Genomic DNA, 18,858 nt, shown 5'->3' with positions numbered 1-18,858 from the left:
CCTTTGGTGAAAAGCTTTCAACCTCCCTCTGACTGGCAGGTCGCCCGGCACGGACACTTGGATGTCGGCTATGCTCTGCTGGAGCCAGTCAAAAGCTCGCCCCTTGCTTTTGCTGGGGAGCCGCGGGGCCTTGCTGAGTCGCACGCTGCTGACGAGAGCGAGCGCGCTGGGGCTTAGCCTGGGCCGCAGGCTTGCGGAAGGAGGATTGTACCTACGCTTGCCAGAAGAGGTAGGGAACAGTCTTCCTTCCCCCGAAAAATCGTCTACCTGTAGAGGTAGAGGGCTGAAGGCTGCCGGCGGGCGAATTTGTCGAATGCGGTGTCCCGCTGGTGGAGAGACTCTACCACCTGTTCAACTTTTTCGCCAAAAATGTTGTCCGCACGGCAAGGCGAGTCCGCAATCCGCTGCTGGAGTCTATTCTCCAGGTCGGCGGCACGCAGCCATGAGAGCCTGCGCATCACCACACCCTGAGCAGCGGCCCTGGACGCAACATCAAAAGTGTCATAAACTCCCTCTGGCCAGGAATTTTCTGCACGCCTTCAGCTGCCTGACCACCTCCTGAAAGGCTTGGCTTGCTCGGGGGGAAGAGCATCAACCAAGCCCGCCCAACTGCCGCACATTGTTCCGCATGTGGTATGCTCGTGTAGAGCTGGTAAGGACTGGATCTTGGACACGAGCATAGAGGAATGTAGGCCTTCCTCCCAAGGAGTCTAAGGTTCTAGCGTCCTTGCCCGGGGGCGCCGAAGCATGTTCCCTAGAACTCTTAGCCTTCTTAGGGCCAAATCCACAACCCAGAGTCATGAGGCAACTGAGTGCGCATCAGCTGGGTCCCATGGATCCTCTGTACTGGGACTCGGATCTTCTTGGGAATGTGGGGATTAGTTAGGGTTTTTGTCCAGTTCGCAAGCAATGTCTTTTTTAGGACATGGTGCAAGGGAACAGTGTGACGCTTCCTTAGGTGGAGAAGGATAGTCCAGGAGCTCAAAACATTTCAGGCCCTGGGCTCGTCCTCCACAACCACCGGGAAGGGGAGGGCCGTAGACATCTCCAGGACAAAGGAAGCGAAAGACAGGCTCTCAGGGAGAGAAAAGCTGCCTTTCAGGAGAGGGAGTGGGATCAGACGGAAGACCCTCAGACTCCTCGTCAGAGAAATATCTGGGGTCTTCCTCTTCCTCCACGAGGCCTCACCCTCGGTGTCAGACACAAGTTCACGAACCTGTGTCTGCAACCTCGCCCTGCTCGACTCAGTGGAACCACGTCCACGATGGGGGCGTCGAGAGGTAGACTTCCCATCGCCCGCATCGGCGAAGCTCCTCCGCCGACGTAGTCGGGGAGCCCTCCTGGGAGGTGGCCGCGGTCCGGCACCGCACCGCCGCGGTCCCGACGTCGGGGACCTCAACCTGGGCGATGGGCCAGCCCGGCGCCACGCTCGACGGTACCGGAGGCGCAAGACACCCGCCGGTACCGGAGGGGTAGGGCGCAACAGCTCTCCCCAGAACCTCTGGGAGAACGGCCCGGAGGCTCTCGTTCAGAGTGGCTGCAGAAAAAAGGCTGAGGAGGTCGATGCAGGCGTCGACGTCAGAACCTGTTCCGGGCGAGGAGGATGTTCCGGGCTGTCCAGAGTGGAGCGCATCGACACCTCTTGAACAGAGGGTGAGCTGTCCTCTCGGTGCCGATGCCTGCTGGGTGCCGAATCCCTCGGCGACCCAGAGCTCTCGTGCCGACACGGGGAGGAGACCGGTGTTGATGCTTCTTCGATTTCTTCCGAAGCATGTCACCGGAGCTCCCCGGCACCGACGAGGAGGACGTAGAATCCATCCGTCGCTTCCTCGGGGGCCGAGACCGAAGGGGGGTCGATCTCGGGGGGGCTTGTGACCGCCAGGAGCCCTCAGGGTAGGAGGAGACCCACCAGAGGCTCACCGCCACCAGCAGGGGAATGGACAGCCCTCACCCTGCACTCCACTCGATGCACCACCGTCCGACGACATCAGGAGACGAGGTCCCGGTACCACCGACGTCGATGCAGCTATCCGATGTCTCGGCGCCGATGCAGAGGCCCGATGCCTCGATGCACTCGATGCAAGGGCGGCCGAGGAAGATGGTCTGGACGCTGACGACGTCGATGCACTCGAAGATCCCGGTGCCGATGCCGACGAAGAGCCCGAGAACAACACGTTCCACTGGGCTAGTCTCGCTACCTGAGTCCGCCTTTGAAGCAGGGAACACAGACTGCAGTTCTGAGGGCGGTGCTCAGCCCCCAGACACTGAAGACACGACGAGTGTCGATCAGTGAGCGAGATAACCCGGGCGCACTGGGTGCACTTCTTGAAGCCGCTGGAAGGCTTCGATGTCATGGGCGGAAAAATCACGCCGGCGAAATCAAAAGCCGAAATGGCGAAAATTGAAGCACCAAATTTTAGAGGGAGAAAAATCTCGACCGAGGCCGAAAGATGGCCTACCCGACGACAGAAAGAAAACTTAGCGGGGCAAAAGCTGAAGTACGGGAGGATTGACACGACACCCGGGGAGGGTTTCCGGAGCACTTCCCGCACTAGAACAAAGCTTTCCGAAGAAAAAACACGCTCAAAAAAAACTTTGGAGCGCGCGTGTGTCGACTTTCCGGGGCTCGACACGGCGAAAAAAACGACCGTTACCGAGTGCGGACAAAAGAAGACTGGCCGGCTCGAGCCGGTTTCGGGCAGGAAGACGGCCGCGCATGCGCGGTGCGCGCGGGCGCGGAGGACTAGCAAAGGACTTTGCTAGTGAAGTTTCCGATTGGAGGGGCTGCCGTGGACGTCACCCATCAGTGAGAACAAGCAGCCTGCTTGTCCTCGGAGAACATTAACCCTACTCTCTGTTTTCTATCTTTTAACCTGCTTTTAATCCACAATAGAACACTACCTCCTATCCTATGACTCTCCAATTTCCTCTGGAGTCTTTTATGAGGTGCTTTGTCAAGCACCTTCTGAAAATCCAGATACACAATATCAACTGGCTCACCTTTGTTCACCCCTTCAAAGAAATGTAGTAGATTGCTGAGGCAAGATTTCCCTTCACTAAATCTATGTTGACTTTGTCTCATTAATCCATGCTTTTGAATATCCTCTGTAACTTTGTTCTTAATAATAGTCTCTACTATTTTGCCCGACACCGATGTCAGACTCACCGGTCTATAACTTCCCGGATCTCCTTTAGAACCCTTTTTAAAAACTCAGCGTTACATTAGCCACTCTCCAATCTTCCGGTACCATGCTCGATTTTAAGGATAAATTACATATTACTAATAGCTGCGCAAGTTTTTTAGTTCTATCATTACTCTGGGATGAATACCATCTGGTCCAGGAGATTTGCTACCCTTCAGTTTTGTATATGCTTTCCTATGCTTGGCCTGTTATTAAGGGCTAGGCCTAAGGCCTGTACTGTCAGTTTGGTTCACACATGATAGCCTACTAACTCAGCATCTTGCGTAACAATCATTGCTTTCTCAGGAGCTGGGAACTGACACTTCATAACATTTGTTTGCAGCTGAGTATGTTTTTAGTATAAGGGTGGATGTAACCTTGTCAGTTGCTAAGAGACTGAGGACACAGTGAAACCTACCAGTATGTTGTATTTGTGGAGAGACAGAGAGAGGACACAAGGGTATTGTTCTGACTGTGCACGCAGAACAGATAACCGACTAGCCAATGGCTAACGACTTTGCACGTGAACACCCATCAGGAGAGACTGATGAAATACAGGAACAATCCATATATGGTATAAGGCTACCTAATGGTTCTAGTTTATGGGAAATCACATGATTTATGAGAAATGTAATTTGCAACAGTATATATGTGATGTCCGGGACATGTTAGCTGAGCAGTCACTTGTCTTTCAGGATGTTCATTACTGACTGACAACCTGCTCCAGGGAAGAGAACTATTGTTTGTATTTTTTGGCTCTGTGATAATAAAGCTAATTTACTGGCTGCGCCTAACAGAGTAAGTTCTCTTTCTTATTTTTCTAGCTGTTGGGGCTGTAGTGCTTTCTCTCCATGTGGGGTTAAGGGACAGAAATACACAGTTTCTAGAACTGCCCCATTACATCCTCCAGGTTTACAGAGAATTCATTAAGTTTCTCCGACTCGTCAGCTTCGAATACCATTTCTCCACCGGTATCCCACCGGTGAAGACAGAAGCAAAGAATTCATTTAATCTCTCCGCTACAGCATTGTCTTCCCCTGATCGCCCCTTTTACTCCTCGGTCATCTAGCGGTCCCAACTGATTCCTTTGCTATCTTCCTGCTTTTAATATACCTAAAAAAGATTTTACTATGTGTTTTGCCTCCAACGCAATCTTTTTTTCGAAGTCCCTCTTAGCCTTCTTATCAGCTCTTTGCATTGACTTGACATTCCTTATGCTGTTTCTTATTATTTTCAGTGGGTGCCTTCTTCCATTTCTGAAGGATTTTCTTTTCGCTCTAATAGCTTCCTTCACCCTCACTTTTAACCATGCCGGCTATTGTTTGGTCTTCCGTCCTCCTTTTTTAATACGCGGAATATATTTGGCCTGGGCTTCCAGGATGGTGTTTTTGAACAGCATCCATGCCTGATGTAAATTTTTGACCCCTCACAGTCGCTCCTCTAAGTTTGTTTTTCACCGTTCTTCTCATTTTATCATAGTCTCCTTTTCTAAAGTTAAACGCTAACATATTTGATTTCCTATGTATACTTACTTTAAAGCTATATCAAATCCGATCATATTATGATCACTGTTATCAAGCGGCCCCAGCACCATTACCTCCCGCACCAGATCATGCGCTCCACTAAGGACTAGGTTTAGAATTTTTCCTTCTCCTCGTCAGCTCCTTTACCAGCTGCTCCATAAAGATGTCCTTGATTTCATCATGGAATTTTACCTCCCTAGCGTGCCCCTATGTTACAATTACCCAGTCAATATCGGGTAATTGAAATCACCCATTATTATTGTGTTGCCCAGTTTGTTTGCGTCCCTAATTTCCTTTAATTTCTGCATCCGTCTGTTCATCCTGGCCAGGCGGACGGTAGTACACTCCTATCACAATCCTTTTCCCCTTACACATGGAATTTCAATCCACAGTGATTTCAAGAAGTGTTTTGTTTCCTGCAGAATTTCAATCTATTTGATTTAAGCCTCTCATTAATATACAATGCTACCCCTCCACCAATTCGATCCACCCTTTCACTACGATATAATTTGTACCCCAGTATGACAATGTCCCACTGGTTATCCTCCTTCCACCAGATCTCAGAGATGCCTATTATATCTAATTTTTCATTTACTGCAATATATTCTAACTCTCCCATCTTATTTCTTAGGGTCCTGGCATTCGCATATAGACATTTCAAAGTATGTTTGTTGTTCCTATTTACATGATGCTTAGTACCCGACAGTATTAATTTGCAATCTTTTGTCTGATTTTTATTTTTATTTAAGGACACCTGATCTACTATGGTCTCTATTGCAACCTCACTATCAGGATACCCTGTTTTGGGTGATATCTTTGAAAGGTACCTTATCCCGAACCATGCGCTTTTGAACGACTACTACTACTTATAATTTCTAAAGCGCTACTAGATGTATGCAGCACTGTACACTTGAACATGAAGAGACAGACAGTCCCTGCTCGACAGAGATTACAATCTAATTAGGGACAAACAGGACAAACAAGAGATAAGGGAATATTAAAATGAGGATGAAAAAATAAGGGTTCTGAACAAGTGAATAAGGGTTAGGGGTTAAAAGCAGCTTCAAAACGGTGTCAGCCTTCCTCCCGTTTCTAGTTTAAAAGCTGCTCTATCTCCTTTTTAAATGCCGATGCCAGCACCCTGGCCCTAGTATTTTTGGAAAGAGTAAACAAACAATTCACTTATACCTGTTCCATTCCACTCATTATTTTATAAGCTTCTATCATATCTCCCCCTCAGCCGTCTCTTTCTACAAGCTGAAGAGCCCTAGACGCTTCAAGCCTTTCCTCATAGGGAAGTCGTCTCATCCTATTTATCATTTTCGTCGCCCTTCTCTGTACGTTTTCTAATTCCAAAATATCTTTTTTGAGATGCGGCGACCAAAATTGAACACAATATTTGAGGTGCAATCGAACCATGGACCAATACAAAGGCATTATAACGTCCTCACTTTTGTTTTCTATTCCTTTCCTAATAATACCTAACATTCTATTTGCTTTCTTAGCCGCCGCCTGCACACTGAGCAGAGGATTTCAACGTATCATCAGCAACGCCGAGATCTCTTTCTTGGTCGGTGACTCCTATCTTGGAACCTTGCACTACGTAGCTGTAATTTGGGTTCCTCTTTCCCACATGCATCACTTTGCACTTGCTCACATAAGGTCCTCTTGTAATTTTTCACAATCCTCCCGCGATTTAACAACTTTGAACTTTGTGTCGTCAGCAAACTTAATTACCTCACTAGTTACTCCCATCTCTGTCATTTATAAATATGTTAAAAAGCAGCAGTCCCAGCACAGACCCCTGGGGAACCCCACTAACTACCCTTCTCCACTGAGAATACTGACCATTTAACCCTACTCTTTGTTTTCTATCTTTTAACCAGTTTTTAATCCACAATAGGAAAGTACCTCCTTTATGGTAAAAGTGCGTGGAGCGGTCGCCAGACCGAAGGGTAGAGCATGAAACTGGTAATGCCGTCCTAGAATCGCAAAGCTCAAGTACGTGTGGTGAGCCGGAACGAATAGGAATATGCAAATAGGCCTCTGTGAGATCTAAGGCTGTCAAATACTCTCCCTGGCGCACTGCCACTATGATCGAACGCAGGGTCTCCATATGAAGCTTGTGACTCTGAGAGTGCGATTGACAGCCTTGAGATCTAAAATAGGGCGAAAAGAGTCTTCCTTCTTGGAACCACAAGTAAATGGAATACCGGCCCTTGCTTGTACTCGGAAGGAGGGACTGGACAAATAGCCTGAAGATCTAAGAGCCTCTGTAGAGTGTCCCGAACCGCCCTCGCCTTGAGAGGAGGAGCGTCAGGGAGACTCCAGAAAGGCGTCTGACAATAGGCCTTGCGAACTCTAAGGCATAAACCGTCTCGAATAACTTCCAAGACCCACTGATCTGATGTGATTTGGGCCCACCTCTGATCGAACTGAGAAAGATGAGCTCCGACAGGGACCAGAGGAGAGGCCCTCGCACCCATTGGGTAGGATGGAGCTGGATCGAAAACCTGAGTTGGAGAAACCTGCTCCTCTGCGAGAACCCCGAAAGGACTGAGACCTATTGAAAAAATGAGACCTCTGAGGTTGAAAACCCCGACCAGGCCTGAACCTACGGAAACCTCTCAATGAACCTCGACTGGACAGACGAGGCCTATCTTGTGGTAGGCGAGGAACTTTAGCATCTCCCAAGGAATTAACCAATTTATCCAATTCTTCTCCAACAAGAAAGAACCTTTAAAAGGAAACTTGCTCAACTTTGACTTGGAGGCTGCGTCCGCCGACCAAACCTTTCAACCACAGAGATCGGCGAGCAACGACCCCCCAAAGCCAAAGACTTTGAAGATGCTCGCAGCAAATCATACAGGGCATCAGCCAGAAAAGCCACCCCCGTCTCAATCCTAGCAACCTCTACATCGATAGCTTGAGGATCATCCGAAGTCCTGCCCAGGACTCTCTCTGCCCACCGAAAACAGGCTCTAGCCACTAAGGAACACAAATGGCAGCCTGTACTGCCAAGAAGAAACATCAAAACTATTCCTGAGCAGAGATCTAGTCTTCTGTCCCTGAACATCCTGAAAAGAGGTTCCTCCATCCACGGGAACCGTATTACGCTTAGTAACTGCCGACACCACTGCATCCCACGACTGGCACCTTAAGCATAGCTCTATCCGCTTCTGGAACCGGATAGAGACGAGACATAGATCTAGTCGGACGAAAAGCCGCATCTGGGACTTCCCATTGCGCTTTAATAACATCCCAAATGTCCTGATGCATGGGAAAAGTTTTGGAAGCGGATCTGGAACCTTTAATCAAGAAGTCTACCTTATGGGTTTTGAGAAACTGGCAGAAGATCCTCACAATTCAAAGTAGAGGAGACCATAGAAATGAGCTCCTGCAAGTCATCCTTATGAAAAATTCTAGCCAATGAAGGATCATCTCCCTGGGCAAAAGATGCAGTCTCAGGGTCTGTAGAGGAGAGATCAGGATCATTCCAGATATTTTCTTCAAGATCCTCCTCTTCTTCCAAATAGGGCATTTTCTGATCGCCCCAAAAATCTCGTGCAAATCAACCTCCCTAAATCTTTTAGGGGGGGAGGAGCAGGTCTGCCAGAATCTCCTGCCCCAGCTCCTGCATCGCCCTTTCTGCATCAAAAAGGACTGGTACATCTGGAGCACCAACTCAGGAGGAAAACCAACCTGCTGAGTGGGCCCAGCTGTACAGAGCACCTGAAGGCAAAATATCAACATTGCAACACTTGGCGCTGTAGGCGGAGTAGGCGACGGCAACAACGGAGCGGGATTTAAAATGGCCGCCTTTCGCGGCAAATTGTGGAGGTGGTCTCCGGGGGCGCGCCTGATTCCTCCGAATCTGTCTGAGACGACCGCGACGACGAGGAACCCTGAATCGCGATGAAACTCCAAAGATGAAGAGAGATCCGGACCTGATGCTGACACTAGCGCTGTACAGTACTTACAAGCGCGGACGAGGAAACTCCCCAACGCTGGCAGACAGCGCATCTCTTGAGCTTTTCCGAAATGGCGGCGGTCACGTGCACAATTCGCGCCTAATTTTTTTTCCTTTTAATAAGGCCCCACTCTGTCGACCCCAATAGCGCTAATAGCAAAATATACCCCCAAAAACGAAGGTAAGAGAAAGCAGAAGAAACCTTTCCTCTGTTTGCTTTAGTTCTCCTTTTTTTTTTTTTCAAAAGAGCTGAATTATACAACACAGACACACAGAACACTAATCAGAGCTGCTGCTAGTCAGAATAAAGGAGAAACACAGGGATTTCTTCTTCTTTTTTTTTTAAATTCTGGCTGCCTCTCCCAAAGGTAATCCCCTTTGCTATTCAAAAAGGGAACCCTTCCCTTAGAAATTCCATTAATAGAAGGGAGGTGGGGAGGAAGAGGGGGAGGGACTCGGGACCCGAGTGTAACACCCCTGAGGCTGCAAGCTAAAGAAGCTGAAGATTTCTAACAAGCCTCAAGAATTCCTGTGGCACAGAAACATATAACCAAGACAATAGAAGACAAAGGCTGTAACTTACAAAAGAGAGACTAATGGGCTCACTTCCAACCTGCTGGGAGACTGAGAAAATACTGAGGCTAGGATAGTGGTTAGTGCTTCAAGACTTGAAGGTTTAGGCACTGGAGAATCAGTCTGCTGGGCAGACTTCTGTGTCCCAAACAAACATAGCAAAACAGGGCATACTTCTATGGTATGTATTCCAATTATAAAAAGACAGATCTGGATGTGCTTCAAAATCAACAGCAACTCCAGCAGTCTAGAAGTAAGGTGGGTGCTGGGCAGACTTATACGGTTTGTGTCCTGAAAATAGCAAAGGCCAGATCAAGAACAAGCATGTGAATTTCATTCCACAATCATATCATATGCTTCGAGTGTATCTCAGAGAGGGAGGGGAAAACACCTTAAGGTTGAAAGCAAGTAAAATTTGTCAGTTTGCAACATTGTTGGATTGTTGGTTTAATCAAGTATTGATAATGAATTTGACTATGCTGCAAACAAAATTATAAAACCACTCTTACAAGATTTGTACCAAATACTACTACTTACTATTTCTATAGCATTACTAGATATTCTGTTAGAAATCACAAGACTAGTTTTTCCACCACTTTTGAAGATTAGAAATTGGCCAGCTGCGCTCAACTTACAACTCACTCAAACTACAATTTCTTCAGAACTGGGGACATTACCACCTATTTTAGAACTGATAGATAAGCTTCCATTGCTAAAAGTTCACTATCCTAGTTAACTTGGGAACTCTCAACTGCAACGATTTTAGAATCCAAAAAGGGCAGGGTCAAGAGACACCCTCTCCTCCTCCCTTTTGGGGGAAAATTACTTAAAACCTTCAAAAGTTCTAGAGGTTTTGTAAGTTTCATCTGCTGACATTCAACAAGATGTTTGACCCATCTATGCTATTACATTACAGATGTGCATATAAGGAGAATTTGAAGTTTTTTTTCCCAGTTATAATTTCCAGAAGACTGACAGAGGGCCAGATGCACAAAGCTTACCTTACGAATAATGTTTGCTTTAGACTGGTTCTAGCCGATCTAAAGCAAACATTTAGGTACTTAGGAATGCACAAAGGGGTTTTCCATGGCTCTAATGTGTGCTGTTAGAGCCACCGAGAACCCTAGCAAATATTTACAATGAGCTCTAGTATTAATGAGCTCATTTGTAATCTAATGTGTATTCCACGGGATGCACAGATCCAGAGCAGTCCTAATTTAACGAGGAAATTTTACGGTTGCTCTGGAGCTGTCGGAGAGGAGAGAAGCACAAGGCTGCCTGCTTTGTTTCATTTCACTTCCTGACGCCCCCCCCCTTGAATTTTTTTTTAATTTCCCTGGTGGTTCAGTGGACCCTAACCCCCCCAAATCTCTTTTAAAAACTTTCCCTGGTGGTCCAGTGGATCACAACCCCCCCCCCCCCCACTTGACTCCAGAACCTCAACATCCCCACACATTTGTTATTTCCATGGTGGTCCAGTGGACCCTGACCCCCTCCAATCTTTTTTTTTTTAAATTTTCCCTGTTGGTCTAGTGGACCGACACCCCCCCCCCCCCTACTCATGACATCAGAACCTTGGAACCCTTTTTAAAAATGTTCCCTGGTGGTCCAGTGGACCAAATCCCTTCCCCTGCGCAGGACCAAACCCCTTCCCCTGCGCAGGCACCCCCTAACCCGACCCACCCCCCGCTCCTCCCTGTACCTTTACAACGAGGTGGAGGCAGGAGCAACAACTTCTCCCTCCTGCCTCGACCGTGTCCGGAACAAAATGGTGGTGCCCAGGCCCTGCCCAGTGCATTCTGGGATGCACTGGGAAGGGCTAAACACCATATAAAGGTGTGTGCCTGCGAAGGGGAAGGGGTTTGGTCCACTGGACCATGAGGGAAAATTTTAAGAAAAGGCTCTGGGGTCACCGGGGGGGGGGGGGGGGGGGGGGAAGGAATGGCGGTTATCCACTGGACTACCAGGGAAAGTTTAAAAAGATTGGGGGGGGGGGGGGTCAGGGTCCACTGGGCCATCAGGGTAAATTTTAAAAAGAGGTGACGATCCAGTGCATCAGAGCTGTCAAATGGATTTGACAGCAGTGTCAAATCTATTTGACAGCTCAAACTCATAAACAGAGAGGATGCACCAAGGGGAATTCATGCAGCTCATTTGCATGCGATCCCCTTTGTGCATCGCTGGCCGTTATCAAGTTGCTACATTTTAGCGAGGCAGCTGTATTTTATGGCTGCCTTTGAGCATTGGGGCCAGAATTAGGAGTTTGCAATTTATTTCGAAAAGGCGCAACTAGGGCATATGGTGCCTAACCAGAGGCAAATTAGTTCTACTGAAATCTAAATTAGTTACATGCAGTGATTAGTGGAAAAAGTACTACATAAAGTACCGCGAGGTACCACGAGAGGTAGCAGCAGCCATTTGCAAAGGTACTGAAAAGGGCAGGAATGAGTGGGATCTGCTTCTGCCTCTAATGACCACCAGGGATCAAGGTAGGCCCTAGGTAGCCTACCTAAACTACTGAGGGGTTGGGGGTGGGACATTTGGGAGGAGGAGAAGTGGTTTGTGGTCCAGGCTGGGGGAAAGGTGATGCGTTGGGGATTTTGAGCTATCCCAAGTTCACCCGATTAGCTTATGCAGGTTTGGCTGAATATTGCTGGAACCTACATAAGCCCAGGCTCCTACTCACCAATGCCTCCTGGCCCGCCCCTCACTGGCCCACTTTTTTGGACAGGTCACAGGCAATATTCAGCAGAACTGCCCGGTTTAATGCCACTGAATATTAGCAACAGGCCAGCGACAGGCGATTTAAGTGGGCCACAGCCTCTCCAGGCTACTTAAATTGTTCTGAATATCAGCTCCTTCTTCTTTACCTGGTAATTAGGATTTTCTATCATTGGAGGTTTCCATTTTCCTGTATACTTTGGGTTATTTATCAAAGGACGACTCCATTCTCCACAACCAGGTGCACTTTCACACTTCGGATTGCGAATCTGTGAGGGTTCCCATTCACCATCCATAGTTTCATCCCTATTGTGATAAAACAAAAATCAACTCTCATTTCCAATTGCTTTATTTGTGAAAAACAGATTAAACTAATGAAACTATTTTTTTTCTTGATTCACACTGCTGAGTCACTTGACGTCATATGCCACAGAGAGAAATTTTCCAAAATTAGAGTACTGGAATTTAAGACGCTTTTGTACTTGGTACATCATCAACTAACTGTCTGCTGTATCTGCAATTTTTTTCACTTTGAAAGAATCCAGAAAATTGTGTGAACTGATACAGAGGATACAGCTTTCCCCAAACTACAGGTGGTGAATACATTTTCCTCAGCTGCTTCGTCTTCCTGCAACAGAGGCTTTGCAGCTTCTTCTAGCCCTCTACTATGGGCCCTCCTCATTGTATTACATGTGCTGGAAGCAGCCACTGTTTCCTTGGCCACTACCACACAGCTGTGGCCTCTTCTGCTGCACTGGGCCACTGAAAAAGAAGTAGGAGTAGGCACTGCACCGAATCCCAATGGCATTAGAATGGGGTTCTGGTCCAATCAAAGTTTAAGCCACCAGTTGATGTTAATGTCATGCACACTCTGGATCTTTTTCTGTGCTCTGCCACATCCTGCACCTCTAACTTTTAGTTTCTGTCAAAGATAGGACACAGCCGAACATAGATAGGCTCTAGGATGCATGGGGTAGAGTCTCTAATTGTTGTTGCTGCTGCAGGCCTGGGGGATGCTGCAGGGTGGCAGAAGGAAGGGAGGTGCAAGTGGAACTACTGAACTGGGGGTGGAAGAGGAGGGGGGGGGGGGGGGAGAGATGTGGAACACATGGGGGGAGGGGAAGGGGAAACTGGGAAGAAAAAGGGGATAAGTTGAACAACTGGAGAAGGGTTAAGAGCTAGACCTACCGGTATCTCTCTGCTGCTCTCTTTTCATATTTATCCTTCTATCTCCACGTGTTAAACTTGTCTCCTATTTCCTCTGGTTTTATTTCTTCTCTGTTATACTCTACACCAGGGGTCCCAGACTACAGCCCTAGAATTTTGTTTATTTAGGTTCTCCCACCCCCTTTTTTTTCCTGGTAATCTGAAAGTTCTGTGTGGTCCTCTATCCACTAAAAGATGTTACCATGGAAAAGCAATTATCACTTTCATGGAAGGGTATTTTTCATAGAATTATAGTAATAGGGACTGGAAGCTCTATGATGTCTCCAAGAAGGATATTACAGTTCAAGAATAATCTCAATACCAAAATTCTATAAAGAAATCTCAAGAGCAAACCCTGACTGAATGATAAAGCATGAGTTACAAAGCCCAGACATTAAGGGCCTTGTTTACTAAGCCGCGTTATAGGCATATTAGCATTTTGTATGTACGTTAACCGTGTACATACCTACAATATTCCTATACGTGCCTAAACGGTTAGCGTGCACGATAATTGTAGGCGCATTAAAAATGATAACACACCTTAGTAACAGGGCCCTAAGGCACTTAAATACATAAAGAGTCGTCATTCTCTTGTTTACTTCTGAGTTAATATTAGAAAACAGGAGTATAGAAAACAGGAAAGATTATGGTATCATTGGCAGCTTACAACAGAAAACAGGAGTGGAAAACTGATCTGGCGCTTCAGAAAAAGACCCAAGGAACACCCAATATGAAGTTAAAGCTTTTATTGATGACTCTTAATGATGACTCAACACAGTACCATGCTTCAGCTCGACAGTGATAGAGTGAAATGGAGAGAAAGTATTCATTTATATACGGAGATATTACCTTTGAATGAATTACTTGAGACATGAGTTTTTACTTTATCCTTTTATTATGTCTAACTGCAGATTAACGTTTTCGTAAGTTCATTTATTTAAACTTCCTTTGATCCTAAATCCTATGTGATCAGTAAATTTTTTTTTTAGTTCCAATATTTTTATTGTGTTTTATAAATGATAACAAATGGCTAAAATAAAGCAATTAGCCAGCTTAACAAGTTAACAGTAACAAGCATCAGCATACATGTTCAAGTTAGGGCAAGTCAGGGATTATTTCAATAACAGATCATAATCATAAGTCACAGGAGTAATACATAATTTCAATTCTGACAAAGGTTATTACGTAGTGGGTTTAGTAAAGGAGACCATATTTTGTTGTACTTAACAAGTGAGTTATGTTTTTCAGCCGCAGCATATTCATATTTAGCTAAAATACACACAGAATTCCACCATGATAAATAGTTACTTTGTCAAGATCTTTCCAACAAAAGAAAAGTGTTCTAAGGGCTTGATGTAACATTAAATCCAGTAATTGTGCTTGATATTTGTCTATTGATGATTGTAACATTAGTGATCCACATATAACTATATTATATGATAAAACATCTTGAATATTCAAGGTGGAAGATATTGTGTCCCATACAGAATTCCAATATTCTTGAATATATGGGCAAGAATAGATGATATGTTTAAGATTTCCAACATCTTTTTCACAGGTCCAGCATTTATTCGCACTGTTTTTTGGTTTTATTGTGTTCAATTTGGCGAGTTTAGCAGGAGTCCATAGGGCTCTGTGCTAAGTAGAACATAGATTGTGAAATGGACGCTGATTTGGTGGTATGAGTAATTTTAAACCAAATTTTCCCAAGTTTTTTCATCTAGTTGGGCATTTAGATCGCATTCCCATGATTGCATGGTATTAGTAGGTTCTTTGAATTTAGCTAACTGTAGTATTTTGTACCATTTAGATGCGACTTTTTTGGAAGTCATAAAAGACTTGCAAAGTTGCCAACAAGAAGGGTAATCAGTAGTTAATTTTTTTATATCTACGGAGTTAGTTACACAGTGTTTGAGTTGAACCCATTTATAGTATTGAGAACTTTTAAGACCATATTTTATACTTATTTGGGCAAAAGGTAGCCAAGAATTATCTTTTATAACATCATTGAGAGTCCATATACCAGCTTTTTTCCAAGTATTCCAATTTATGCAACAATTGTTAATTTTGAATTTTGGATTGTTCCAAATTGGGATGTACATAGTATGTGTTATGGGATGTGTGACAACTGAATCAAGTTCATTAAAAACAGTTCTAAGATTTTAAACAAAACATTAGAAGAAACATTAGTCTTTTGAGACCAAGGGAAGAAATGTGTGGGTGTGTCTGGTTGCTTTAGCATTTCAATCTGGAACCATGATGAGGTGTTGAGTTGTTCTTATCATACATAAATGCTGAGTTTTGCTTTAGGAGAAAAGATATGTGATAATCATAGAAACTAGGAAAATTGACACCACCTTTTAGTGGACAGGCCTTCAATTTTTTAACTGAAATTCTAGGTGTTTTATTATTCCATAAAAATTGTACTAATTTAGCTTCAACCTTCTTATATGTTGTTGGATTTAGTAACATAGGTAGCATGCTAAGAATGTAGTTAATTTTTGGCACTATCATCATTTTTATGGTTTCTAGTCTACCCCACCAATTAAGCCTTAATGGTGACCATTTTTGAGTTAGTAATTCAGTAATTTTAATTATATTTTCAGAGTTATATTTAATAGTGTCCTCAATAGTGGGGCCAAATAAAACTCCAAATACTTAATTTGATTATCATTCCATTGAAAATATATTGTTGAATAATATGTTTCAGATGAACACAATTTATGGGCAAAAGTTCCGTTTTTGTGGTATTTAATTTATAACCGGATATTTTGGCATATTTAGATATTAAACACAGTATGTGAGGAATTGATGTAGGAGAGGTGAATAGTAGGACATCATCTGCATACGCAGCTAATTTAATGTTTGTTGACCGATTTTAACGCCACTGATAAGGGGGTGTTGACGAATCGCTGTTAATGGTTCAAGGGCTAGATTAAATAATAATTTTATTTTTTATATATATTTTTCTGTTTATACAGACCGAGATCACTAAGAGCATTTTTTATTTATTTTGTACAAATTATAATTACTAACACTTCAGCATTTGTGATTTCAACACATCATGTGAACATAAATAAAGTGCCTTCGTGAGATCATATAGAGATTTGATCATCAGTACAGTCACTATCACTGTTATTATGGTCCATTTTCACATTCACATTGTTATTAACACAAGCAGGATTTTAAATATTGTACCCATATGATATTATCACAACACTTTACACTTTACTTAGAAGATAATGCATACACCGCTAACTGTAGCATACTAATCCATTTTAATAGGAATGCATATCACCATTAATCTCATCCGGTCTGCACTGTGATAATGTAGTGCATTTTGTTTGTAGAGATTAGTCTGAATTGAATCATCAGTCACTAATTTCTGTTTGAAATTAAGTAAGCATCACCTTTTAAAATAAGTAATGCAAAATGTCATGATGACATTTGCTAGGTCACCATTTTTAATATGTAACGCTAAACGACATGATGACATCAGCTAGTTTGTCATTATTGTATTGTGCAATGAAGTGCAATCTTTTACTAGATTACACTTGGAGTATGAGGGACGCCGTGCTCCTACTGTGTGGAGCAAGCAGGAACATTTTGCGCACACTGTGCTTGGTAAGTTTACCTTCTTTATTTCCCCCCCATATCGCTCTTATTGGCTCTCTGTTACATTATGCATTAAAGACAGTTATTAAGTTTAGAGGAATGGATTCCGCCACTTTTATTTTTTAATGTTGGACTTTAGTTGTGTTTTTTAACAGTTAGATGCAATATGAGCTGTGGCTCAGTGAGGTTTTGGCACCAATATGTATTAATGATAGTTATTGAGTTTAGAGAATGGATTCCACTACTTTTATTGTTAAATGCTGGATTTTAGTTTGGCCATTTTCTACAGTTAAACGTAATATGAGGCGTGTCGTTCATAGCGAGGTTTTGGCGCCACTTTTTCTCGTCACCAATAAGTCTGTTTCTAAGAGAAAAGTTGAACATCTTTCTAACACTCACTAGTACTTTGGAAATGAAAATAAACATGGTTTGTTGATAATGGATACGAACTTACATTCAGGACGCATTCCAGGTCAGTGCATGTTATGTGATTAGAGTAGCAGTGAATGCTATATGATGATATCTGGAAAAGTTCCCATATTTTAAGATAGATGAATATTTGCAATATGTGCTGGTTAATCATGACAAGTCAATTACAAAATATTATCTTCCATGTTTTTATGTTGTTATTCTTCAAAGGACTTAAGTCCCGTTTGCTGTTCATTCAGCTTTCAGCTGGTTTTTTTTTCATTCTGAATAGAGATTGAATGGTGAGTTTCTTCAGTTCTTTGCCGCTCAATCCTAATTTTGGCACTTTCTAACATGCAATGACTGTCTTATTTCCACCAACTAACATTAGGATATTTTTATTTTTACATTCACTATATTCAGCTTCACACATCTTCACTTATTACTATACTAAACATTTCTAGAGCGCTACTAGGGTTACGCAGTGCTGTACAAATTAGCAATTAAGGGCGGTCCCTGCTCGGAAGAGCTTACAATCTAAAGGACGAAATGTCAAGTTGGGGTAGATAAGTTTTCCTGAGAAGAGGTGTAGTGATTAGGTGCCGAAGGCGACATTGAAGAGGTGGGCTTTGAGCATTGATTTGAAGATGGGTAGGGAGGGGGCACGGCGTATGGGCTCAGGGAGTTTGTTCCAGGCATGGGGTGAGGCGAGACAGAAGGGGCGGAGCCTGGAGTTGGAGGTGGTGGAGAAGGGTACTGAAAGGAGGGATTTGTCTTGAGAGCGGAGGTTACGGGTAGGGACGTAAGGGGAGATGAGGGTAGAGAGGTACGGAGGAGCCGCAGATCGAGTGCATTGTAGGTGAGTAAGAGAAGCTTGAACTGTATGCGGTATCTGATTGTGAGCCAGTGAAGTGACTTGAGGAGAGGGGTGATATGAGTATATCGGTTAAGGCGGAAGATAAGACGTGTGGCAGAGTTCTGGATGGACTGAAGGGGGGATCGATGGCTACGTGGGAGGCCGGTCAGGAGTAGGTTGCAGTAGTCAAGGCGAGAGGTAATGAGAGAGTGGATGAGAGTTCGGGTGGTGTGCTCGGAGAGGAAGGGGCGAATTTTGCTGATGTTATAGAGGAAGAAGCGACAGGTCTTGGCTATCTGCTGGATGTGCGCAGAAAAGGAGAGGGAGGAGTCGAAGATGACACCGAGGTTGCGGGCAGATGAGACGGGGACGATGAAGGTGTTATCAACTGAGATAGAGAGTGAAGGGAGAGGGGAAGTGGGTTTGGGTGGGAAAACAATAAGTTCAGTCTTAGACATATTCAGTTTCAGGTGGCGGTTGGACATCCAGGCAGCAATGTCGGATAAGCAGGCCGAGACTTTGGCCTGGGTATCCGCAGTGATTTCTGGTGTGGAGAGATAAAGCTGGGTGTCGTCGGCATAAAGATGATAGTGGAAACCATGAGAAGAAATCAGGGAGCCTAAGGAAGGTGTAGATTGAAAAAAGAAGGGGCCCAAGGACAGATCCTGAGGAACTCCAACAGAGAGCGGGATAGGGGAGGAGGACGAACCATGAGTGTACTCTGAAGGTACGATGGAGAGATAAGAGGAGAACCAGGAGAGAACAGAGCCCTGGAACCCAAAGGAGGACAGTTGTGTCAAGAAG

The 18,858-nt window shown here is 44.7% G+C and overlaps 1 protein-coding gene across 1 annotated transcript in view; it reads right to left on the bottom strand.

Moving 5' to 3' along the window:
- The window catches only part of CLGN (calmegin), a 350,951-nt gene that overhangs the window by 79,116 nt on the left and 252,977 nt on the right, over window positions 1-18,858 (bottom strand). Inside the window, exon 10 of the mRNA XM_030191707.1 lies at window positions 12,119-12,275. Within this exon, the coding sequence (XP_030047567.1) occupies window positions 12,119-12,275 (157 nt within the window). The remainder of the gene's footprint in view (window positions 1-12,118; window positions 12,276-18,858) is intronic.

The sequence above is a fragment of the Microcaecilia unicolor genome, chromosome 2, assembly GCF_901765095.1.
Source record: "Microcaecilia unicolor chromosome 2, aMicUni1.1, whole genome shotgun sequence".
In the NCBI taxonomy this organism is placed as follows: domain Eukaryota; kingdom Metazoa; phylum Chordata; class Amphibia; order Gymnophiona; family Siphonopidae; genus Microcaecilia; species Microcaecilia unicolor.
Note: the sequence above shows the minus strand (reverse complement) of the source record. Positions and strands in the feature narration are given on the sequence as shown.